General features: G+C 37.3%; 1 protein-coding gene across 6 annotated transcripts; it reads left to right on the top strand.

Annotated features, from left to right (window-relative positions):
* The first annotated feature begins 919 nt into the window (after positions 1-919).
* On the top strand, positions 920-26,307 carry eps15l1b (epidermal growth factor receptor pathway substrate 15-like 1b). 6 transcript variants are annotated; one of them, XM_028019738.1, is made up of 25 exons: positions 920-1,030; positions 1,423-1,464; positions 1,567-1,656; positions 1,750-1,797; positions 1,895-1,990; positions 2,684-2,743; positions 2,832-2,957; positions 3,047-3,106; positions 3,183-3,482; positions 4,951-5,108; positions 6,099-6,264; positions 8,006-8,068; positions 9,570-9,655; positions 10,000-10,072; positions 10,691-10,852; positions 11,857-12,054; positions 12,478-12,642; positions 13,518-13,626; positions 13,737-13,876; positions 14,012-14,072; positions 17,189-17,274; positions 17,463-17,514; positions 20,917-21,038; positions 22,034-22,050; positions 23,162-23,307. In XM_028019738.1, the coding sequence occupies exons 1-24, from the start codon at positions 1,004-1,006 to the stop codon at positions 22,046-22,048; spliced, it is 2,505 nt and encodes an 834-aa protein (XP_027875539.1). In that variant the 5' UTR covers positions 920-1,003; the 3' UTR covers positions 22,049-22,050; positions 23,162-23,307. The 6 variants fall into 6 exon arrangements, with proteins under 6 accessions (XP_027875539.1, XP_027875535.1, XP_027875538.1 ...); XM_028019734.1 differs by lacking the exon at positions 22,034-22,050 and having other exon boundaries at positions 23,162-26,307; XM_028019737.1 differs by having other exon boundaries at positions 22,034-23,192.
* The last annotated feature ends 53 nt before the right edge of the window (positions 26,308-26,360 follow it).

Raw genomic sequence — 26,360 nt, forward strand, 5'->3', positions numbered from 1 at the left:
AGAAACTGGAGGGACTGATTGATATAATTTGCCAGTAAGCCGATAAAAAGTACATTGATTTGATTTTGAATATACCCATTATAGACTAATGCCTTCAAGCTCAACAAAATTTATCTCAGCTTTTCATCATATTTTCAAATAAATTTACCTTTGCAGATATTTTTGCCTTCAATTTCACATAATTTTAGCTTTAAATAGCTATACTTTCCATTTAATTTACTGAATTTGTTTTAGAACAGTGTAATAATTTTGTTTTTCCAATAGGGACTACTGTACAACATGTTTATTGTGGAGAACAACCCCTATTGTGTCACAATGGCCCAAACCATAAATACTAAAATGTTTCCCTCACATTATGTTTGTTAGTCACATCTTCAAAGACAAATATTTTTGTCAAAATATAACTAAAGCTCTTTGACACAATTTAGGGGCAACCACACATTTCCCCCCTTATTCTTTGGCCTAAACCTGCATTTTTATTTAAACAAAAAACACTGTAATGTTTATTTTTGATTGCATCTTAATAAGCATCATATTTGTAATTTTTTCACTGACGTACTTCAAACAACCATTAACATCCTCAAAAGATGAATAATAGTACATAAATAACGTCAATCGATCAGTGAATTCTTTGTTGTTAATGTCACGTTTACATAAGGACAACGAAATTAAAAAAGATGCAGTCGACAGAGTGTGACGTAAAAGTTAAAAAGTTAAAAACGACATGAATAAATAGCAAAAAAAAAAAAAAAAGTAACATAAACTAATAGCCACCAATTGTACAATAAATATTGGTGTCACTAGAGAGCCTTGCAGGTGCAGGTACCTTTAAAAAAAACAAAAATTAAACGCAGATAAAACAAACAAAAAACACTGCTCTCCTGCCTTTTGTTGATGACGTCACATTCCCGGAAACACACCCTTCTTCGCCGGTGTTCTAAAGCCGCTCGCTCCCCCTTATGGGCGTGTGCGCGGCGCGCGTTCACGACACACACCAGGAAATATGGCGGCGCTCATGACTCTCAGTCAGGTAACAACGTCAAACAAGATAAAGAAAGTCTTACATTTTTAATGTCCGTGGTTATCAAATAACAGTGACGTTTTTTAAGTGTGCTATTTCCACGTCACGACGCCATAAGCCGTATTAAGTATGTGTCAGTTAAACCGAATTAGCGAGTTTTCGTTATCCACTGAGTAAACATAGTTAGCTAGGTAGAGTTGTGATGGGTCAATTGTACGTTTCGGTGAAAATTAAACGTACCTAGATAAAAATTTAAGCCGTTTGCTCGTAGAAATGTGTTCTTAATTAATTACGTGTTAAATGTTTTGCTTATTTAGCACCAAGCTACATTCTGGGTTAACTTTACTAGTGCGTGTTGACAGTTGACATTTTTACCTGTCATTCTTTTCGTTCTTTTACAGTTATCAAATGGAAACGCAGCATATGAAAATTATTACAGACAGGTAAGAGTTTTTGTGGCCGGCATTTTATTGTTCACCTCTTCATGGCTCCTAAGCTAAATGTTATAAGTAATCTAATATTTAATTGTTTTGATTTTTGTGCAGCTTGATCCAGCAAACACAGGGACTATATCAGCAGGCGATGCAGCTCAGTTTCTTAAAAAGTCTGGGTTATCAGACAGTACACTTGGAAAAGTGGGTCTTGAACTGACTGACATGTTGACTCTAAATATATCCAGTAAATCCCATCTAATAATCTTTTTTTATTATTATTTTCACTTTTTCCAGATATGGGATTTGGCAGATTCTGATAGAAAAGGCTATTTGGATAAGAGGGTAACTCAGTCATTCTTTCCATAGAGCTACTTTGTTGGTTGGATGCTGATGTATGCAGAAAACAAAAGATTTGTTCTGCTTTGTTCCTATTTTGTAGGGTTTCTTCATTGCAATGAGACTGGTGGCATCAGCACAGGGTGGAAATGACATCAGCCTTAACAACCTCAACCAAAATGTAGCTGTGCCAAAATTTGTAAGTGTTCAAATTACTTTATCTATAGCTGCTGTTGATCTGATGGGATTAAAATACCTCTGAGATCTTTTGGGAAAACAATTAGTGGGTTTTATAGTCTCTAAAAGGTAATTAGGCATGATGCGAGATTGTCACGATATGATGACAACTTTTTCAGGAAGGATTTAAGGATTTTTTTATTGTCATACCACCTTGATAGTTTGTGGTACAAAATTTGTACAAAGGTCCCAGATAAAGAAATACCCTACACTAAAAAAATAGAAGTTACTATATATATATATATATATATATTTTTTTTTATCTATAGCATCATGCAATTGCTTTTATTATAACAGATAAACTTATTAGTAAAAGTATAATAATGGTGGCCATAATCTTTAACTACTCTTGTGTTGTATGTTTTTACTTTTCTGCATTTTATAGAATGTGATATTCAGTGTAAAGTCGAATTATCACTTTTAGTGTATGCTCCATACAACTGGAGAAAACTCTGATTATTCAGTCACTGTGTCTGCCATCTTATAAAAGGATTGTAGGAACTTTGACTAAAATATCTAACAGCTTATAAAGATTTTTTTTTTTTTACTTTTAATTACCAGTAACCTCTCAATCATAAAGTTCTTTCAGTTTTTTTCTCCTATCCACATGGATATTACTTCATCCTCATATTGTATCTATCTTGTCTTTTTTTAGAGAGACACTGAAAGCCCGTTAGTAACTGCATCATCAACAACATCTGACTGGGCAATCAGGGTGAGCCAAAACAAATTTACAAGACTACTTACTCTCAAGAAGAATAAATGGACAAGCTTGTCATCTGAATGTTTTTATTCTCTCCTAGCCTGATGAAAAAGGGAAGTTCGAGGCGATTTTTGAAAGTCTGTCCCCTGTGAAAGGTCTCCTCTCAGGTGACAAGGTCCGACCTGTTTTGATAAACTCCAAACTACCTCTGGATGTGTTGGGAAAGGTAATGTAAACTCACTAAGTAGCGCTGTGCAGTTGTTTAACATTTCAAAGAAATCAGATCTTGATCGATCAATTATTGTTTAACTATAGATTTGGGACCTTAGTGACGTGGACAAAGATGGACATTTGGATAAAGAGGAATTCATAGTGGTATGCGTAGATCCTTTTCATTATTTACAGTTCCCTAAAGAGAAATGTAACATACATGATGTTTATCACGTTCCAGGCCCTGCATCTCGTTTATCGCACCATGGAGAAGGAGCCTGTCCCAAGCAGCCTTCCTCCTGCTCTTATCCCACCTTCCAAAAGAAAAAAATCTGCGCCTGCTCTTCCTGGCGCCGTGGCCGTTTTGCCTGCCATGTCGGGCTTCGGATCCGGATCGGCTCTGCGGAGCTCTCCTTCTCTGAGGAGCGCCACTCCTCCTGTGGGGAGCGCCGCGTCTTCTCGCGTTTCACCCCTCAGCCCCAGCACTGTCACCTTGTCTCCAAAACACTCCTTTAAATCCAGCTCACCATCCACTCCAGCGGTACGTCAACATAAAACTGCTCTTTTCTTTCTCCATGAATGTGATCATTGTTAGGGCTACGGGTGAACTTAAAGTTTTATCACAATATTTTGTGTTAATCTTGTGATAACAATAAAAGTAACAATAATAACTATTTATTACTACTTTATTAGACAACTGTCTGGCTGTGACTGCATGACATAGCAATTATAGCACCACAAACACAATTTTTTTAAAACTTTCCTATTTATAATACACTACTTTAGGACAACAGTCGCATAATGAAGTGTGATTTGTACCACTAAACTTAACACAGTAATTGCACTTATTGATATTTTCATATTTGTTGACATTTATTGATACACTGAACAAACAGTGGAAAAAAAATAGTAAAAGTGACAATCCTGTTTTTAAACATTAATTGGACTTTATTGTGACAAAGATAAATCAAAATCTTATAAGAAATTTATCACTATAAATGATAAACGATACGATAAATGCCCACCAATAGTTGATTCATCAGACAGAGTTTGACTGTTTCTTATGAAATCTGACTTAAAAGATAAAATTTGCATTGTATCTCCTACTTTTGTATATAATTTTTAGAAAAACCTTATCTTGAATCTTTATAAGAATAACTGTAGTGTTAAGTCATGAACAACATGCTCTTCAATGTAATTTTACTTCTTAAATTTGGACATGTTTGAAACTATTATTCATCATATCTTTTATTTTTGGAAAATAAAAAATATATTTTATTTTTGGAAAATATAGATGCTCTGCTTGCTGCATAGGTTAGTTCTGCTCAGTTTATGCAAAATAAAAAAAGCTCCACATTAAATACGTGTTACAGTTTCTGTGCTTTGACTTTTGGAGAGACTAGTACTCCATGTTTAACTTCATTGTTACCAACAGTAAGACTTGTTTTACCACATTGTTGAGCGCATTGTATGTGGGACAGTTTGTTTCTCCAGCAGGGATTTTTTTCACCTGTGACTTTCTGAGAAACAGGTTTCCTTGAAAGGGAAGCAAGTGGCATTATCAGAATAGTTGGGACTTGGCTTGAATTAACGTAAATGTAGATTTATCTGCAAATTTTGTAGATTTGTCTCAAACAAAATGTTGTTGAAGGTAACATTGCCATTGTAACTCTAACAGGAATCATGGATAGTTTATAATTCTTTCAGTGTAGGTGCAGCTGATATTAAACTTTAAAATGTACACTTGGACAAAATACACTTGGACAAAATACACTTGAACTAGATTGACATTAAAGTAGCAAAAGGCTTTAAACGTAATTGATTGGACAACTTTTTCTACTGTCACGTCAAATCCCAATAAACCATGTTCATTTGTGGAGCTGTAATGCGACAGAATGTGAAAAATCTCAAGGGTTTGAAAACTTTTACAAGGTGCCGTAAGTCTGCGGATGCTCTGGGGATTAAATGCTCGTTTTTATTTGTTTTTTGTTGTCTTTCGCTCCTTCCAGGCTGCAGTGAACTGGGTGGTACCGGTGGCCGACAGAGAAAAATATAGGGAGCTTTTTAAGAAGACGGACACTGATGGGGACGGCTTCATCACAGGCACTGAGATCATTGAGATCTTCATGCAGTCCAACCTCTCTCAGACCATGCTGGCGCAGATCTGGTGAGATATGGTCAATGAAAATGGTCTTTCAGACGTTTATAACGGCTTGAAAAGCAAACCACACTGAAATTCTTTTAAAATATGCATGAAATATGTTATTAGATATATTAAGGCAACAAAATATCCAGAAATCTGCATTTAAAGAGTTTTAATTTGACCTTAAACAACTTTGTAAACACATCAACATTATTATTGGTGCTTCTAGTAAAAATGTGAAAAGACTTAAAATAAAGTAAACTTTCATTGTTGAAGTATAACGTCGCACTGATGAAGGTTAGAAACCTGTTGATTTTATTTTGATCTATTTAGTAAAATAAAGCAAAATAAATGCGACCATGTGGCTAAGAAAATGGTCCTCAGTATTCTATAATTTTAAAATGTTTCATTTGCATTAATTAAATAACCATTGTCAACAATTTTGCTACTGATTAATTAAAGACAATTATTTCTAAATTTGATCAAATTACAAGCTGAATTTTACTTCTATAATTTTTTAAGGAGTTCAAAATTTAAGGATTTTCATTTATATTCTGTCTATTTTAGGCTTTTTACTGATACCTCTGAGCAGTGTTTGAACATTACTTGTTTGTTTCTTAATATATTTGCAGATAGATTTAATTTTTATGGTCCTGTTGGCATTTAAGTCTTGCTCTCTCAATTTCTTATGAAAGTTTAAAATAAAACATTTGTTCTGCAGGAAAACTGTTCAGTTAAATTAACATTTTGATACGGAGGACATAACAAGCAATAGCAGCTTTTGTTGAGTCTCATATCTTTGACCTCATAACTTTATGCTTAATTTTACTGTCAGAACTTTTCTTCATGATCTCTGTTACCTTCTGAATATGTTGAATCTTTCCACGTTGTTTAATTTAGGAATTGCAAAACGTCTTAAAGCAGAGTCTTAACCAGCGAGCGATGTTGGTATTAATTCTCAGAAGCTGCCGTGTTTTTCTCTTTTAAAAGGACAAACTGTCTTGTTTTCCACAGGGGACTTGCTGACACAAAACAGACAGGCAAACTGACCCCGGAGCAGTTTGCTCTGGCTATGCATTTCATCCAGCAGAAGGTGACAAAAGGCATCGACCCTCCCTCTACTCTCACTACAGACATGATCCCTCCGTCAGAGAGGACGGCAGCGTCAGCTATGGGCCTTGTGAGTCCAGACTCCATCTTTAGTCTTCTTTAAGTCACTCTGCATCTTTTCAGTTTAGGCTATCTAAAGTATTTATCAGTTGTTAGTTTAAGTTTTGATCAGGCCCATCTGTTGGACTTTGTAACTTTTCTTTGGGTTGTAAATGTTGTCAAATATCCTTTTTACTCTTCTACAAATCTGCTTTAAAAATCAAATTAATTGCTTTAAATATCAGTTTCTTTACTGCAACGGCATCTTGCATATTCTGTTCTTTGGACTTCTCTTGAACTTTTCAAATTTATTCCCATAGCAACCACAAACATCAATATATTTCATAGGGTTTGTTCGTGATAGACCAACACAAATTTGTGCATAATTGTGAAGGGAAAAGAAAGTTATGCATGCTTTGCTAAATTAAAAAAATGGCTATGCATCTCAAAATCCACCTCAGATGGCTTCTAAATAATAAAAAGTCTAGGTTTGTGGGGTTAAATCCCACTTTCTCAAACGTTTATTGGAGAACAAACAGCTTCATGAAGACCAAGGAGCAGCAGAAAGGTCAAGGGTCACTTTGTGGAGAAGTTTAAAGCAGGGTTATGGTAGAAAACAGCATTAACCCGAAGAGCTGCACAGTTCCCCCTCTCAGGTGAGAGAATCTGTAAACAGGACAGATTAGTTGTATCTGTCACAATTAATCAAGTTTATTTGAATAGCATATTTCAGCAACACGGCTGAAATATGTTGCTGTTCAAAGTGCTTTACATTGTGAAAACATAAAAACGTCATAAATACATCACATAGTCAACAGTTGTGAAAACCTGTAGCAAACATTTGATTTTCATCCCATCTTACGATTTTGAAGATGGATGGAGCTAAAAACATGAAATTCCTTAAAGATAAACTGCTAAAGATTTGAGACTATGGCGACACTTCCAGCAGCACGTGAAAACAAACAAAACGTGTAGCCAGAACTACAGAGGAAGGAAGTTTAGAGTTTATCTTTGTGTTAGAATGACCCAGTCAAAGTCCAGAATTGAAAATATGCAGCAGAGATCAAAATTGCTCTTCTGACGTTAAATTTATGTGTTGGAAAACTGGATAAAAGTGTCAGTCTCTAGACTAACAGATCTACGAAATAGAGGCGTGTCACCATAACAAATTGTTGCTGGACAATAAATTGTCCCAGTAACTAATGCAACAAATGACTATTGTTTTTGAGACAAAAAAATCCAATATAACGGAAAGGTTTAGAAAAATCCAGCATGTTAATTTATGCCTCAAACACCAAGAAACGTTTTGTCAATTTCGTAAGAGGAAGATATAGAAATAAAGCACAACCACCAAAAATAAACAAATAAAATGTAAATAAAAAATAAAATGCATTTTGATGTCTCTGTATACAAAATGTTAATAAGAATGGAAAATTATTGAGCTCATTTTAATTTGTCATGCTATTAATTAACTTGTCGCTTATTGCAACAAGCTTAAAATGTAGATGCATGCCACACTTTCCAGATTTTATTTGTAAAATGATTTGAGCATCCATCATTTTATTTCCCCTACATGATTATGCACATCTTTGTGTTGGTGTATTACATAAAAACTCAAAATACTTCGAAGTTTGTGGTTGAAACATGGCAGACTGTACATTTAATTTAAGTAATTTTAAATGCTGAGCTCTTGCTTGCTGCCCTCCATTCCTTCAGTGCTGACAGTCTGATAATGCTTGTACCTCTGAGTCCTTTTCTATCCTGTCTGTCAGAGCTTTATGGGGATTCTTCCTTCTGTGAGAGCAGACCTGGTTTCCACAGCTAGTATGCGCAGAGTGAGTATTTCAGCACAACGCCACTAGGTGGTGCTGTTGCTCTTTCACACGTGTGAGAAAAGGAGCATCCAGCTGTGCTTTCAGAGTCAGGCCACCTGTTAGACCAGATGGTTTCTTTAGTTCTTCAAGTCTTTGTAGTACATTTTGTTTTAAGTGTGTGTGTGGGTGCGTGGGTTTGTTTTTAATAGTAACATGACTTGTTTCCATTTCTGTCTACATAGATGTTCAACCTTTTCACAGTTTTCACAGAAGAAATTATTATATTGTTGTTGTAAAAGCAAAGAATATATTTTTGATTTTTTTGTGTGTTTGGAGGTTACGTAGTTGTTGCTTTGCAGCAAGAAGGTCTTGGGTTTGAATCCCAGCCCGGGCTCTTTCTGCTTCCTCCCACAGTTCAAAAACATAACTGTAATTGGTCTATAAATTTTTGTGTCGATGGTATTAACTGGAAAATATCTTTGAACTAAACTTACTACTTATTAATGAGTTCTGCTTTAAAACTCGCTTTTCTATGCTGAATTTCCAAGCAAAAATCTAGTATTTATTTGCAGAAAATGAGAAATGGTCAAAATAACAAAAAAGATGCAGTGCTTTCAGACCTCAAATAATGCAAAACCCCCCCAAAAAACAAGGTCATATTTAGAAACAACAATACTAATGTTTTAACTCAGGAAAAGTTCAGAAATCAATATTTGTTGGAATAACCAGGAGGTTTTTGATGGGGTTCAGTGCAGAGGCTCTTGGTTTTATCCAGAGCAGCCATCAGAGGAAACGTCTGCATCTTTTATTCAGGCATTGGAAGGACAAGCGACGTATATATGCTGTGTTTTTGGGGAAATTGTAGTTAGAGATTTCACAGAAGTAAGATAGATTCAACACTTTCAAATGACAAACTCCACTTTGGATGAAACTGTGTGACGCTGTTGGAGCTCTGGTGGAGCCAGCAGTGCATTGTCTGAGGAGGCTGTCAGGATGTTCAGGACGAGAAGCTGATCTCACACTCCAGGCCGGGATTCAAACTTTTTTTTTTCTTGCTACAGTGCTACTAACTACACCACTATGCAGTCGTCTGTTCCATAACGTTGTGATGTGAAATTTTGTTATGTTTTAAAACCTTGAAGTGTACAATCAGCCCATGAAATCCTCTGCATGCATTTCTCTCCATTCATGTATTGTCTGCCTCTCACGCTCCCTCCAAGCTGAGAGAGAGCTTTCTGTTTCCTTCCTGTGACTTTTGTTTTCTTAGAAATACCAGCAGGGGGCTTTTCTTCTTTATTCTGCTCATGTCCCTTGTTTTACTTTGTGCCCCACTTTTCATCCTCCATCATGTGTATCAGAATCACTCCTTCATGTCTTTAATTACGTCGGTGTCATCCAGTACGCGTTCCCCCTCCTGGTGTTGTCCAGCTTGTCATCTCCGCTCTTTTCTTTCTTTCTTTTTTTTTTGTCCCACCCCCCCCGTGCTTCTCTTAAACGTCTGTCTCGATGTCTCTCCCCTCAGGACAGCACCAGCTCCGCTGGGTCAGTTGAGCTCACAGGCAACAAAGAGCTGGATGACCTCAGCCAGGAAATAGCTCAGCTGCAGAGGTGAGCGCCTGCACCCCGAGTAGCAGCAGGATCGCTTTGATTCCCTTCCTCTGAGGGGAAAAACGAGAGAAAATTGAAGTTAAGAAATGCCGATGATCAGATGTTTTTCACTTTAACACCACCAAATTTGCTGAAGAAATGAAATAAAACAAAGACAATGTTTTCTGCTCCTTTAAATTGCTTTAGAAAACATGATTCATGGTTATAAAGTGACTTAGTTCTTGTTCAGACAGAATGCCAGCAATCACTGCTTTTTTCCAAGTTTGTTAAAAACACAAACCTTTCAACACATTTGCGGATGTTAATCTCCTGCCTTCGTTTACCTCTTTTTTTGTCATTGATAGAGAGAAGTTTTTCCTGGAGCAAGAGATTATGCAAACGGAGGAAACCATAAGACAGAAAAACAGTGACGTTCAGGTAAGATGAAGCTAAAATGTTTACAGGTTTGTCTCAGTAAATTAGAAGATTTTAATTTAACGTCTGTATGCTTTAAAATATTGCATTATGGCGAAGATATGTTTAACCGGCAGTAACCACGGAAACAATGCGCCAGCATCATGTAGCCTAGCATGTACGGAGAAAAACTGGTTAGTGTCTCTTCTGTACGTTTTTAATTCTGCTCCGATTTAAGGGGAGACGCTATTTATGACATAAATCATGTGGTGTGAATTCAGGCAAAGACGGTAATTCGATCAACATGTCAGGAGGGAGGAGGTATGGGTCGGCTTCTAAGCTAGCTGTTTCAAACTTCAGTAAATACCGCCGTCTATGAGCCCCAACCAGGTGTGATGCATTCAAAGACAAATCAGCTCGACTCGAACAAGAAGAAATCGTGAATAAACTGGCAAAAACAACTTGGGAAAAGAACTTCAGTCTCTCAGTTCAATACTCCCGATCCTCATTTCCGATGTCCATCATGGCGCTGTGAATGATAAAGTGACTTGGTTGCAAAGGATCAATAACGGTTTTGATAAAAAGGCCGTCAGTAAGGACGGTGGTCTATAGCCGACCTCTGTGTGTTTTGGTGAAACTCAGGACATTCAGCTCGACTTGGACAGGGAGAGCAGCAGCCTGCACAGCCTGACTTCCCAGAAGCAGGACGCTCAGGGACGTCTGGACGAGATGGACCAGCAGCGCTCCAAGCTGGAGGGAATGCTCAATGAACTGAAGCAGAAATGCCAGGAGGAATCTCAGCAGGTCAGAGACGGGACTTTTTAAAACATGCCTTAAACATGCTATAAATGTTTTTAACTTATGTACAGAACAAACAAAAATGTAAACATAAACCGGTGGCACTTTATGAAGTGTAAACATGACACAAGACCTATCATGTGAACGATAATGACTGTTGTCATGAAGTCATTAGGTAAATAATGACACTTTGAATGTAATTTTTAATGTTATTTGGCACTAAAAGTTTAGTTGTATAGTGAACAATGCAAAATTGACACTTTTAATAAACTTTTAATGCAACTTTTAGTGAAACTTTGCATTAAAAGTGTCATTATTTACTGAATGATACTTCAAGACAACAGTCGTAAGCATTTATGAAGAGTCATTCATGTTTAGGTCAGTCTTATGCACACCCCTTCAAATAAAGTGTCACCAATTATCTGGTCGGTTAAAGGGTAATTTACATTAATTTCAGTATATTGTACATATTAAAGTGACAATATGCCACTGGTTTACAATTTAGTCTATACTCGTTAAGGCATGTCAACCTCTGTTAGGCCCAACCATGTCCCCTGGGTTTGCCTCTTCTGTCCTTTTTGTCCTTTGTCCTCCAGTTTATGCAGCATGGATTGAGAAGATGAAATCTCCACCATGGCATCTGTTCATTCTTTCATCTTCGGGGGAATAGGATTGATTTCCAATGTTTCAAAATCATCCTAGAGGCTGTAATCAGTCCAACCTTAATCTGCAATCTGTCAAAATCCCTACCCACTACTCCCTTCCTATATTTAGTCTAAAATCTTTTTGCCACAACAATTTCATATTTGTAGATTCGTCATTTCTTGAAAGTTTTGTCAATTTGTAAAATCTTGAGTCTGTGATTTGTCCTTGTGATGAATTTAGATAATCCAGGATGGGGTTCTCAAAGTTGTTGAACTAGTTTTAATTAAAGACTGTAATCTGTAATACAAGACAAAGTCAAAGTAAATGTATTAACGTTATCTTCATGTTTTGTGTTCGCTCTGCAGATTTCTTCTTTGCAAAGTCAGATCCGCTCTCAGGAGACCAACGTCCGCAGCCAGGAGGACGAGCTGAGCCGCACCAAGGCGGACCTGAGCCGACTGCAGGAGGAGGAGGCCCAGCTGGAGCAGAGGCTGGTGACCGGCCGCGTTCAGCTGGACAGCATCGTGAAGTCACTGCAAACCACGCAGGATGAGATCAACCAGGTCAGGCAACCAGCTGAAGACAATTAAAGTTAGAGATCAGGTTGAGGTTTGAGGATTTTAATGCATTTTCTTAAAGTAGCACACTCTCCCCTGAATGCATTTGGTGCTCAGTGTAGAAATGTTACAACTCAGTAGTTACAGTTATTTCCCTTATCAGTTTAACCACTAACCAAGGCTTCAGTTTTAGTTTGTAGATCTCGTACATTCCTCTTCCCAGAGTCAGAAGGAAAGAGGAAGCGTAGTGTTCTGCAAACACAAGACCCTAAATGCAAGTTCTCACTTCAAATATCCATGTTTTCAATTTTAAATGAAAGTAGCAACCCAATACATGAGAATTTATTTTGCAGAAAAGAGTAAAAATTAGAAGCTTAATAACACCAGTAAGGGAAATTTATTTTCTGGACTGAAATGTTTTGTTTGTAGGCTCGCAGTAAGCTGTCACTGATCCAGGACACGCAGAATGAACTGACCCAAACCATTGAGCAGTACAACAGCGCTTTGAGCGAGATCAGCAGGGGGAACTTCAGCAATCTGCCCGATTTGAGCGAAGGTTTCACTGAGAGGGAGAACGGAGGATTCAGGAGTTCGGTAAGGAACCAAGAAATGTGAATAAATGAGATTATTTCTCCCAACTCCTCCCATTAAAAGCTATTTAGAGACCAGAAATTTCTTCAGTCCATTCCCAGTCGTCCAGTTTTATATTTTTAGTCACTCAGAAAAAAACAAGCTGGGAAAAACACTTCTAGATTTACTCTACACTCCATGTGCCATTTTGTTGAATAAAACGGCAAAACATCACAAAAAGACATTCAGTCTACTTGAAAAGTCAACTGAAATATTTTGAATGAAACTTTGTATTATACATATCATACAACAGATTAAATAAAAAAATATTTTAAACATTATTTACAAACCAAAGCTTATTAAATATTAATTAAATACAAATAATAATATTTAGATTTCTTCCTTTCAGCCTGTCTGCTAGAAAATGAGGCATCGGTCAAAAAATGATACATGTAAAAGGAGTTTCCGTTGTTCAATTTTTACATGTTTCATTTACATATTAATAAAAACAGCATGAACAAAAGTTATTTATTCTCTTCTTAATAATCAACTGAACAATTTTTAGTGATATTATTACAGCAACATTACAATGTTTCCACTGGTATTTTGATGATTTATCTTCAGTAATGAGACCAAACTATTTGAGTTTGGCAGGCCTTCTTAAATAAAAATAGAAATAAAAATGAATGGATCCTTTTCAGTATTTTTAATTTATGTTTTCAGTTGTGCTTGTCAACCAGATTCACTTTTAAATTCTTGATATTTTGTGAAATACATGGAGAAATTGAGGCTTTTTGGCCTATCAAAAGACCACTGCTAATTTCTGTCTTTTTGTAATTTTTTTTTTTACATTTTCCTTTCATTGTTAATGAATGAATGAAATTGTTTCCGTTTGTCAGGATGACTCTTTCAAGTCGAGGATAGCCATGTTCAACAACGGCAGTAAAAAGGAGTTTCCTGCAGACCCCTTCCAAGTAGAAGACCCCTTCAAATCTGACCTTTTGAAAGGTCAGAACAGCAGTCTTACTGTTATTTATGAATTATATGTCTTCATGCTTTCAGATGTTGATTGTTATTGTTTATTGCTAATTTATATTGATTTTTTTCTTTTTTCCCAGATCCATTTGGAGAAGATCCTTTCAAAGAAAACGATCCCTTCAAGGGAGCCTCATCTGACGACTTTTTCAAGAGATCCAACAAGACGGACTTGTTTGGCTCTGGAGATCCTTTCAGTAGAAAACCCACACTACCAGCTAAGGTACGACTCTTTGTTTTTATTTTTAGTGCTAATTAATGTTCCCTTTACGTGCAGCTTGATTTTGAATGTTTGAGGTAACTGCAAACTAAGTAGACTCTTAATTCTCTCTGTTTCATTATATTTATTCATTTTCAGCCGAGCGCCTTTGGGAGTGGCGACCCCTTCGCATCAAACAGCTCTCAAACAAAGGATTCAGGTAGGCAGCTTGTGCAGATATTATTTGTGTCTGCATATTTATTGCCTAGTTAAATATGCATAGTTGTTTTTATCAGGCTCTGTCTGCATGGCTAAACGCAGAACCAGTTAAAAACAATATCTGTTTTTATTTTTAGTGTCGTGTAGGTTGTACAGCACCTAGCAAAGGTTAAACGTTCCACTCTTTGTCACCACAATCTTCAATGTATTTTATTGTGATTTTTCTGACTGAACATTTATCCCATTGCACAAAGTTGTTCATAATTGTGAGGATTGCAAGTGATTTCATGTTTTTTTTGTTTCTTTGTTTTTTTTAGGAATTTTAACCTTTTCATACACAAATAAAAAAAACACACACAATGCTGAAAAAATAAATAAAAAACTAAAATAAGAAGAATCTAATACAGAAACGTATTACATCTCCACTTTTTTATACTTAAAACATTATCAAAATCAAAATAGCGATATCTTTCACATCTATTTTTTCAAAAATATTCAAAAGTCTGCCTTCATCTGAATTCAGACAAACTAAATTTATTCTCTGAATTCTCAACTTTGCTGGAAATTTTTGTGTTTCTGGAATAATTCTAGTTTTTGCCAACTTATGTCCAAACGAAGGTCAATCTGTCTCAAGTTGGACCTTTGACTTCGACTAGGCCGTTTGAACACATGAATATGCTTTGATATAAATCATCCTGTTGTAATCTTTGCCGCTATCATTTTCATTTTAAAAGATATAAAGAAATGTTTCCAGAGGTCTCGAAAGGTCAACCAGCCCTCCGCCACCTTCTTCAAATCAGACAAAATTGATGTCACGTTTGTGCAGCAACATTTTTTCGTTTGTGCTGTATTGGCTTTGAAGATGTTAATGAAAATTTAAAGGTCAACCAGCCCCATTACTTTTACAAAGTCAAAATAATCTTAAAAATGTTGTTAGTATCTTCAAAGCCAAAGCAGCACAAACAAAAAATGTTGCTGCACAAACAAAATTGACATCAATTTTGTTTGATTTGAAGAAGCTGGAGGGGAGCTAGTTGACCTTTCATGACCTCTGGAGACATGTCTTAATACCTTTAAAATGATAGGGCCACAAACGAAAATATTTGCTGCACAAACAGCACAATTTGTGTTTAATTCAGACACTATTCTTATCTGATTTGGAGAAGGTGGGAGGGGCTGGTTGACCTTTCATGACCTCTGGAAACATTTCTTTTCTTTCAGAAAAAACAAAAAGTTTTGCTGCACAAACATTTGGCGCCATTTTTGTCTGATTTGTAGGAGGCTCACTGAGCTTGGATAAATGTTGTGATGATATATCAGATATTCAAAAGGTAACCGAAGGTGAATCTTTCCGTTGTGGTGTGGGAAGTGGTAAAAACCATGCGCTCACCTCGTCACCCAGGCACACTTAGATTCACAGCGTCACCTGTGGACACACCTGTGTGGTTCCTGACGTGCCCAGGAACCACTTGTAACTGGTGCTACGAGTTATTTCACTCGTAGTACCATCGCTACGAGTGAAATAACAACAACACAAAGAAAAGTTTCAACTAAACCTAAAATTTTCCCACCAGAGCTTCAGATCTTTGCATTTCCTGCAGTTACTAAATGAGTTTTGTCTGATTCTCTGATTAATGCTCTTCCTGCCAAACCTGTCAGTTCGGGTCAGAGAGCAATAATTTTTGTCCTCAGTCATGCTCAATAAAATTTGTCTAGACTCCAAGCACATTTCTTTTGTTTGAAGTATTTTTTTATTTTTGCTACAAATGATCGAGCATTGCTCTGTTATTTCAATTTAGGCAATAAAATGTCCCTCTTTTTTATTTAAAAAACAATTAATTTATTTGTTTGCATTTTTTGTGTATTTTAATATTTTATTATGTGGTTAATTGTAAAATCTGCAGGATGTGGCAATAAATGATTAGTAAAATTTACAATTTAAATTTTTTTTCTTCCATTTCACTACTCTGAGTTGGTCTTTTATATAAAAAGTCTATAAAATACACTGAAGTGTGTTTTAATGTGGAAAACTACAGGTGCTTTTTACAATCCGCTTAGCGAAGAAGCTGCTGACGTCAGATAAAAGTCCAACACATTTATCCCTTTGCTCAAAGAAGCAGATTTTTCCTTTAATTTTCCCAGAAAATGACTCCATTACTGGACTTGTGGACCTGAGAGATGTCGGGTCAAAGGACTCATTCTTAGCCGCTCCGGGTGACGTGTCAGATTCAGGTTTTATTTTTGGACGGTGGGGCAAAAGGGGGCAAATAATTTTTACTCTCTGTGGCTTCAGTTTTTCCTCTGGTCTCAAGTTATTTTTAGCCGAGCACCTACGCATTTAACTACTGGCCGACTGAAAATACTCTCTCTTCCCCCCCTCACCCTGGAAAAACAGGAGGCCAGCAGGAGCCAAACAAAACAGAAATTCTGTGACTGTTGCTCCTTCACTCCGAGAACACACTGCCACTCCTTTACGCGCTCCTGCTGCCTCTGTCCTCCCTGCGTATCTGCTGCCATTGAAGTGCCGGGCCTCGTTCGCCGAGGAAGTTGTTTAAAGTTGTTGGTGGCAGCTGCAGGTCGACGCTCTCTGTGCCCTGCACACGCTCTTCAGAGGAACACAGAGGCGACTGTAGACCTGGGCCGAGTCACCGCATCGCATAAAGGAAAACGCTGCGCTGCCGCACGTGAATGGGCCCTTCTGTGGTTTAAGCTCACACAACAAATGTATTGTGTTACAATGTTTTTGTTTTCGCTCCAACCATCTGCAGTTTGTTGCTTTTTTTTTATTTTTATTTCTTTTAAATTATGTGGTTTCAAAACGGCTCCAGCTCAGTTCTGGACTGATGCCTTTAATTAACCAATCAGGTTGAACAAAAAATAAATTTAAAAAAACGCAGCTTCAACAAGTCTACACAGAAAATCTCATGGAAAATTAAACGGTCATGCCACATTCTCTGATCTAAATAGCACAAATCCCCCTCTAACTCTTTAGAATAAGCAAAATTTGGAGATCAATTTGACGTGTGGTTTTTAAGGCCAAACTTTGTTATGATTTCTGGCTCTTTCTGTGTTTGCAACCAAATAATCCAGATGCCTTTAAATGAACTTGTGTTGCAGACTTGTTTGGAAAAGCGGACCCGTTTGGAAGCAGTTCTTTTGGAGGCAAAGGCGGCGGATTTGCTGACTTCAGTCACATGTCAAAGGTGAGTTCTTGTACTCATGAATCACTTGCACCATAAAGCAGTTTTCCACTGAATCTTGTGCTTTTCAGCCTTTACTTTCACCTTGACCAATCTCTGGTGCCTTTAAAAATCTGCTGTGTTCATAACTTTGTAAAATTGTTGACCGTTTTTCTTTCTGTTCTCTTTTTCATTATTCCTCACATGAGCAGAAGCCTGACCCTCCTAAGAAGAATGTGCCTAACCGGCCCGCGCCTCCCTACGGTAATCCCTCATTTTAAGTTCCTCTCTTTGTGTGTTAACATTTGCAGTTTATTTGTACATTAACAAGTTAGTGCTCTTCACAAGTGGCAGTTAATGATCTTCAGTAACATTTTACAACATCAGTGTTTGTCAAAATATCTACATTTATTGGCACCAATGTGGTTGATATTTTGTACAACCCAATTTTGTTTTTTTAACATTTTTTTCTGGATGATAAACTGTCCCAGAATTTATTTATGTAAACATTTTTAAGTAATAGCATAACAATGCAAGTACAACCTCTCAATAAGCTTTAATTTTTGACAACATTTAACACTGGAACTGGAAGACATTTTAAATATCCAAAATAAATCAACAAAACCACTGAGACAACAGATAAAATGGAAACTCTATAAACAAAATTATACTTCTTTAAACAGGCTAATTGAGACCAGACTGAAACCTTTTGTCATGCAGTCTGTGGTAGGAAGAAAGACACAAGAAAAACAATCATCCAAATGGAAATTTTCAGGCTCATGTTAATTTATCTCATTTTAATTTTAATTGCAGATCGTCATTCAGCTCGAGTTGAGCTGAATGTCAACCCAGATTCTTACAAAGTTTTAAGAATCTTAGCTTTAGGCATATTTAAGACTGTTTCAAAAAGTCTTAAATATGCCATTATTTTATGCAGTTGATGCTAAAATGTATTAAGCCGTAACTTTTGTAAATTACAACAAAAGGAAAATAACGCCAAACTGGTGAACGACTCGTATTTTTAAAATTTCTTTTAGTCTCTCCATGTTGGCTCTGTCTGCCCGTTGCTGTGGCAATCAACTGACAGCAGAGGTTATGTTAAAAACATATTTAGTCCGTTACGATATTATGTTTTCTGGCTTGATGTTATTTTTGTGATTATTAATAAGTAGTCACCCAAACCAAAGCAATAATTACTGCGATTATTTTATAGTTGTTGTTGTTGGGTCATTAATTCGAACTTGTTTTTTGGTGATGTTATTAATAAAGTTATAAACGTTTTGGATCTTGGTGAATATTTTTGATTTGCGCGTCAAACCAGAGGGACTCGCTCGTTTCAGCGTCGTTGTGGCGTTCGGTTCGTCTCCTGAAGATGAAGCTGCAGAGATCGACCCAAAACCTTCCTGGTTCGGCACCCCTACAATGAAAACCCTGACGTCACAGGCCACATCACTTATGATGATTACTTACTAGCTTAATCAATTTAAAAATAGCATCTCAACTTTTCAGAATGCTTTTATTGCTTCTGTACAATAACAATAAAAGCATTCTGAAAAGTGCAGATTTGAGACGCTGATTTTAACTTGCATCACAGATCCTCCTCCGTACTCAACTGTGACCAGAGATGCTTTTCAACTCAATCATTATTTGTTACACCTGCAGTGTTTGCTAAAAGGTTTCTGAAGTCCATCGTTCTAATTAAAATCCACATGTTTACGTTTGTAATGGTAGGACAGGAAGTGATTTTCTTTTTTCCTTTCATGACTCTCAAACAACCAGTTAACTTTTATTTATAATCTAATAGAGTCGTAGACGAGATGCTGCTCTTTTCTGCAGTTCTCTAGTTTTTAGTTTGTGGTTTTCTCTTTTCATCATCCTCTGTGTGAACTAGCAAGATAAATATTTGATCTTTGTGTGTCAGTCAATTAATCTTCCTTTTTAGACCACTTTTCATACCAGGGAAGATGTAGCACAAAGTGTTTCATTCAAACCAAAGAAAATGGTAGAAATAATTCCAAAACAAGTTTAACTGAACGTCTTGTAACAGAAAGAAAAACTATTAAGAAAAATTATTAAAACATGAAAATAGATGAATGAAAAATTAAAAATTAGTGAGAAAATTTGAATCTACACAAATTATTTGCTGATCAAAAATGCCAACAAGGCACCAGAGTACATAAAAATATCAATTGTGATTGGATGAAACTTGATTATTATAAAAAGGGTGAATTAAAATAAAGAAATGGATAAAAATTTGAAATTCTGTGTTGTATTTCTGCCCCATGATGACAAAAAGTCCTTAATTACTAATTACAAGCTGGAATGTAAAGAGAAAATCAAGTATAAATATTTTTTTAAAAGTTACATCACTGTAACTCAACATCAAATAAAATTTTTCTAAATTTAAAGGTGATTTTGCTTTTTACCCATCACTTCCAGGAGTTTCATGAAAAAAAGAACTAAAACTATATTAAGCGCTCCACTTGCATTACTGGTTGCTTTTTTTTTCTGTTTTTGTGGGCTCATAAACGTTTTATGGCCTAAATACATGCTAGAAAGCTGCTTCCTCAGTAAGGTATGCGATTGCAGAGATAGTAATTTCTTGATATTGTCAACAGGAAAGCTGCTGGCAGAGATATGTGAATAGTAAGAGGTGAAAGCACATGTGAACCTCCATATGACACGTTCCCATCATGCTGATGTTAATAGGACATGTTTTTTATAGTATTTATGTTTTCCCCTTACTATAATAACCGATGCTAGTCAAATTCTCCTCTGTTGGATGACGGCGAGTGCTACTTTTTCTATTTTCTTTCTGCACTCAGAGTCTGGTGTTTATCTTGCTTTTTCAGTGCATGTGAAGTCACACAACACCTACAACCCATTCCCAGGCCATGCCCTTCCGGTGTGACCTTGCACTTATTCTTTAAGCAGAAGCCGCAGCCTGAGAAAGCTGGTGTTCCCCTTTGCTTTACCACGCAGAATGGTGTTGAGATGAGTTGCCACGTTTTGCCAGCGAGCTTGTTCTCGCAGCATGCCTCTCAAGTAAAAGGGAAGTGAGAAGCCCACTCCTAAATTTGTGGGCTGCTCTCAATATTTGCATCACAGAAACAGTTGCACAACTAATCCTGGTCCTGTGTGAGGCTGCAATTTAGCTGTTTGTCTGCACTTGTGTTGCAAGATTTGTTTACAAGTTTGGTTTAGTAATAGGGATTTAATTAGGCAAATATTTGGTTAGTCTTCCTTCCTATTTTTGCTTAAGCCTTCTAGGTTTGCTGTGACGGCGGTCGCGGATCATGGGAACCAGTTAAAAGTGATTATTGGAAATGTGTTTTCAGTTTACAGTAGAAAAGGGTGTGTCTAGTTTTTTTTGTTTTTTTACATCATATGTTCCAGAAAACAGCACTGTGCACATTGAAGCATCAATGCATCAGTAAGCTTTACTCAAAAAATGTGGTTAGCACCTTTTTTTGAATCATTATCGCTTTCCCCAGGGTGCCGATTCTGAACAGCACTGGCCCAAAGCTTTAGGCTTCCTGTGAATTATTTAGACGGCCCACGATTATGCATTCTTCTTTTAAGTGTGAGCTTATTTTCCCAAGGGAGCTCTGATGAGATGGAAAGATATTTTAGGTATTTATTCATCTAAATGTTTATCTCCTCCAGTGGATCTGCTCGGTTCGAGCGCGTCAGAGCTGCTGCAGGGTATCGGTAGAGACTCTTTTATTGCGACACAGTCAAGAAAAGAATCCAAAGACTGTCCTGCGGGTTTTGCAGATTTTGGCTCTGTAAGTTCAGTCCATTCTCAGTTATTATTGTTATTTTTTTATTTAATGGACAAAGCGTTGTTGTCTGCATGAGCTGCAGAGCTGACGTATCAGAGGTGTCGTCTAATGCCGCTGGGCCGCGTTTCGTCCCTTTATGCCGGAAAGCGAATACTCACAGCGAACGTGTTTGCTGGCTGTTGACTAACAACATTCGAGAGCTTTTTCACAGTTGGGGTGAAAGGAAGCCAAATGTTTGCATGATTGACTCAGACAGTTCTGGAGCTTCATCTCTGTCTCGTCGTATGTTTTCGGTAGGGGTGCACCGATTGCAGTTTTCTGGCCGACCATCAATTTCTGACCTATTAAAAATCCTGACCCGAGGATTCCGATTTTAGTCAATACCAATTTATTTATTTTTTGTCTAAAATGTTGCTAAATGTAGCAAGAAATCTGATGAGTTTAAGTGGTTTGACTGTGTTCTAGTCAAACTTCTCTCACAGCCGAGCAGAAGAAGATGGCAGTTGACTTAAATGCCTTTGCAGAGGTAGATAAAACCAATGGTTAAGATCAGCTTCACATGTAAAAATCGACCTATCACCGATTTCCCAAAATTAGGGAAATCGGCACCGATAAATCAGTGCATCCCTAGTTTTCGGGCTTGCATGTTCTGCAGGAAGCGGCGATTTATTATCCGTACCGCTACCAGACAAGCAGACGTGTCTGCACTTCAGGAGCATTTTCCAAGTCATTAAGTTCAAGACGAAGGCTTACCTGCTGTCAGAGGATGATTTGCCTCGGCGCTGAGCTCAACTCAATACAATATTCCTCTTCTGCTTTCGTCATGATGGCCGGGCATGCTCTCCTGTGGAGAGATGATGCATGGCTGCTGTTGGTGTCTTTTCACGTGACGTGAATTTATTTTTCTCATTCATGCCTGCATGATTGTTGTAAAAGGGATTTGTGGGGTTTTTTTTATGTAGAGCTTTGCAATGTGATTTGTTTTGTTTTTCTGCCAGGATCTGAAGTTGTGAAGGTAAGACTGAAAAAGAGAAAAAATGGTGTGGTGATCAATCTTTGCATGTGAGAAACTCGTCTGCAGCGCATAATCTGAAAATAGTGAATCATGAGAGCAATTATTTTCTATAAATGTCCTACAAAGCAAAACAAAAAATTTGAAATTTGACATTTTGTTTGCTTTAGCTTAGCGTTGCTTTTAAAAAGTGTTGCTTTTAGCTTCTAGTTGTGCTTTTTGCTTTTTTTGTGAGGAAAATAAAGTGTTGTGCAAAAGTGTTAATTACCCTTTAACTTTTAAACATTTTGTCACATCATAACAGCAATATGTATTTTGATTAAATTTCCCTTTGGGATCAATAACGTATTATTGAATTGAAATTGACCATATTTTGTTAGATTTTTTTATGTGAAAGGCAAAGCTGTGACATAGAATTTTATTACAAAATTAAAAATCTGAAAAGTGTGGCATGCATTTATTCAGCGCCCCTGAGTCGACGTGTAGAATCAGCTTTTGCTGCAGATCATTTGGGGGTTTTTACATCTACAGACCGACATTTTTGCCCATTTCTTCCTTGCACAAAAGATCAAGCTCAGAGTGTCGCAGATTCGCAAGTGAATTTAGGCCTGGACTTTGACTAGGCCATTACTAACGCATGAGTATGCTTTAGTTTAAGCCACTCTGGCTGGTTGTTTAGGATTGTTGTCCTGCTGGAAGTTAAAGCCCCCAGTCTCGAGTCTTTTGCTGCCTTTGTGTTAAATATGTATGCCACACTTTTCAGATTCCTTTATGGCACATGTCAGCTGATTTATGGTCTAACGTGACAAAATGATAAAGTTTTACGATTATCAGTACTCCTACAAAGCACTACATAATTATCTCTGCTCCTTTTGTTTTACATTCATCTTAATTTCGTATCAATTTGCCGCCATTTGCTGCTGATCGTTTCACACAAGTCCGTCGTCGTTTTTGACTTTCTGCCTGTGTAGAAGCGTCTGCTTTTGTCCAGTGATTTGTCTGTTTCTGTGTTGACATATGAGCCTCAAGCCACAACCACATTCCTTTTTCTGTTTTTTTTTTCTTTCTTTCTTTTTTTTGTTTCCCAAATCTAATGTTTGTTTGTCTGCTCCAGTTTGGAAGTGAGAACCAGCAGCTGGAGTGGGCCAAGCGGGAGAGCGAGCGGGAGGAGCAGGAGCGGCTGAGGCGGCTGCGGTTGCAGGAGCAGCAGGATCTGGAGCTGGCCATCGCTCTCAGCAAGGCTGACCTTTCCAATGCCTGACCTCCAGCTCGGCTTTCTGTCCACCTTCAGTCCGTTTACAGGCCCGTCACCGCAGCTCCGTGTTTCTCAAATGACTCTAGATTTAAATCCGTTGGAGGTTCAATTGCCAGCTGTAAACGGGGGAGAATCCAGACTTAATCTTTGCTTAGCGCCACTATAGGAAAGTTTCACAAGCTCCTGAACTGCATCTCCGCCTGCTGACTTTTCAACCTGCTTGCTTGGTAAACCCTTTAAGAGTTATCTATAATTATTTCAAATCCTACGCTACAGTAGCCACCGTCTCTTCAAGTGCATAAAGCTTTCTGGGTCAATGGTGACGTAGAATTGCCACTTGAGTTACCACAGCAGTACTGTTACAACTTTTACCAGACAGTTGCTCAAATATTCTCCTGCTGAACCTGCAGCCCTCAGTATAAAATAATGTGAAGATCAAATATTTATGAGCGCAATTGAAGACAAGTGTAATTAATATTAGAGATGCACCAAGCAGAATTTTGATTTTTGTAAACTTTTCACTATGGCTTTTGATTTCTTTTTAAGAGCTTTAATGCTTAAAATGTTTTCTATCCTTTCTCCCATGAGAAGTTGTTGATTATTTATACAGAGTATAGCCAGTGTCATTATTTAAACTGACTTTATCAACAATTACTAAAACATCAGTCTCTGTGTTGAACCTTATTTCAGACAGTCACAAAAGATTGCCAACATTTTCAAATCCACACAGGTTGAAATGTTTTCTAAAAGTCTAAATGAAAAGATGTGAAAATATTTTTTCTCTTTAAAGCTGCAGTATGTAACTTTAATTAAAATATATATATTTTTTTTTACATATTTATTAAAACTGGCGCCATGTCGTAACAGCACAATATGAGATAATCTGTGTTTTCCCAGTAATAATTAGAAACGGCCAATCAGAACCATGAGACAGGTCTTAGCGCTGTCAATCATCTTCCTTGTGGCGCTACTCTTGCCTCTTACACTCTGCAGCTAGCAAGCCTGTTGTGAAGGCTCCGGCTAGTTAGCGTAGCCACTGGCGATCACAGTTTTTCTGTCACGGTAAGTTGTTTAGCACATTTAGCAACGAGTACATGAAGATGATTGATAGCGCTAAGATCCAATCCTCCTGGCTGTTTTTGGTCGGGCATTGTACATTTCTTCAGACAGCAATTGTAGCTCAGGAAGGAGTTGGAGGAGACCAATTTTTTCACAGATTATCTGTCTCTTAGCATATTGTCATGGCGACAGTTTCAACAAATATGTAAAAAATATTTCTTATTATAGTTACATACTGCAGCTTTGAATAATTGTTTTGCATTGCTGTGCTTTGGTGGTGAAAATAGATAACTTGGCTGTACTCCTTTCAGCCCTCCGTTAATGTGATCAAAGTCTTGCTTTCTCTCGCCGTCTTGCAGCCAGTTTGGGAAAATACAATTTCCTTTCAGATTTTTGCATCTGTTCTCCCTCTAAACTGATTATTACTGAATAAAAGCTCATTTTAAGTCTTTTACTGATGTACTGTTTGCACAACCTGATAGCGACTACTTATGGTGTGTTCATTGATCAGAAAAGCATCTGATTTTTGAGTTTCCGACCAGCTGCGCTGAAAATTCGACCACCACAAACTTCTTGGTGCATCTCTAATTACTACCGACCAGATCTTCAGCTTCTGCTGTATGTTGTTTATTTCTTATCCATTTAAACCTTGGAAAAACAGCCAATGCTCAAAAACAATAAAGCTGATCACAAAGGAGCAACCTGAACTTGTTCCCCTGTGTCTGTGCAGCAGCCATTTTTCATAAACTCTTCTTACTCCCAATGACTGCCCACCTTGTGCTTGTTGGTCTGTTTACCTTAAACAGCTGATTACAGGAGGTGGAGCTGCTTTGCCAGCATTAAAAAGGCACTTGTAGCACAGACTCAACACACTTTACCCCTACTCTCATCTTCCCACCTCTGTCATCATCTTCATCTTGCCGCGCGGGTCCAGTAATCTCTGCAGAGTTGTCTGAGACGGCACTCAGAGGGGGGGAGGATGTATTTATCTCATTGTAGTCTCGCAGACTGGAGCCATTCACAGCCATTTTATCTAACTACTAACCATAATGCTTTGCAACATAAACACTGGAGGACTTTTCTCTGATATTATGACATCCATATGGCTCTTCTCTGTGTTAGTGTAACAGGTCGTGCGAGTCGAATTAGGAATATTTTACAGTTTTTGTATGAAATCAAAGAATGTGTGGTGTATGAAGTAAAATGCATTGAAGTCTGTTTTCCATAACCATGAGTGAGGCAGAAAACGTTATATTTAAAGTCAAACAGAAGACGTCAGCCCGTCTGCTGGCCTGAGCTTGTCCAGCTCCAGATGGTTAAAGAAACATTTTACCCACTCCATGCTTTATGATTACATTACAGCTAAATGTGCAAGTTTTGGATACTCCAAAGCTGTCTTGAAGGACTTGGTGTGATCCATTTTTCTGTTGCTACAGATGCTTTTAGTTATTTACGCCTTTGTGTCTGCTGAGGATGAATTCAAATCAAAGCCAGTGATGATCATTCCTCCAGTTATGACCCAGTTGTTCCCAGTTTCTCAGTGTTTGTTGGATTGATGCTTTGTTTTGACAGACTTGCACTCCCATACAACTAAAAGCCTCTTTAAAACAGAAAAGTGTAAACCCACTCTGTTTATGCTGTCGCTGTTACATTTACGTCCTCTGATTTAAGTTACATCACTAAAGATTGCTCTTTTCTGACAAACAAAATAAATTTTTAGATGTTTCTTTCTGTTATGTTTATGTTTTAGTATGTGGAAGACAGCTTTCCAAATGCATTCCCGCCCTCCAACACTAATCAGGTCTATCTGGCACATAGTGAATGTACTGTATGCTCCATACAGGACATGTACAGCATGTGACAACGCCTTAATTATCTACATATCAGCATTGTAAGCTGTAACATTGCAAAGTATATATGTAATTAATAAAAATCAGCTATCTTGTTTTGATTTTTTTTTCTGAAAACTGTAACAACTTTTAACCTAATAAACTTGACT

Source organism: Xiphophorus couchianus, chromosome 6 (genome assembly GCF_001444195.1).
Source record: "Xiphophorus couchianus chromosome 6, X_couchianus-1.0, whole genome shotgun sequence".
NCBI lineage: Eukaryota > Metazoa > Chordata > Actinopteri > Cyprinodontiformes > Poeciliidae > Xiphophorus > Xiphophorus couchianus.

Coding starts and splice junctions, on each gene's coding strand:
- eps15l1b (XM_028019734.1), top strand. CDS start 1,004: ATGGCGGCGCTCATGACTCTCAGTCAG. Junction 9,656..9,999: donor GAAATAGCTCAGCTGCAGAG/GTGAGCGCCTGC, acceptor TGTCATTGATAG/AGAGAAGTTTTTCCTGGAGC. Junction 10,853..11,856: donor GCCAGGAGGAATCTCAGCAG/GTCAGAGACGGG, acceptor TTCGCTCTGCAG/ATTTCTTCTTTGCAAAGTCA.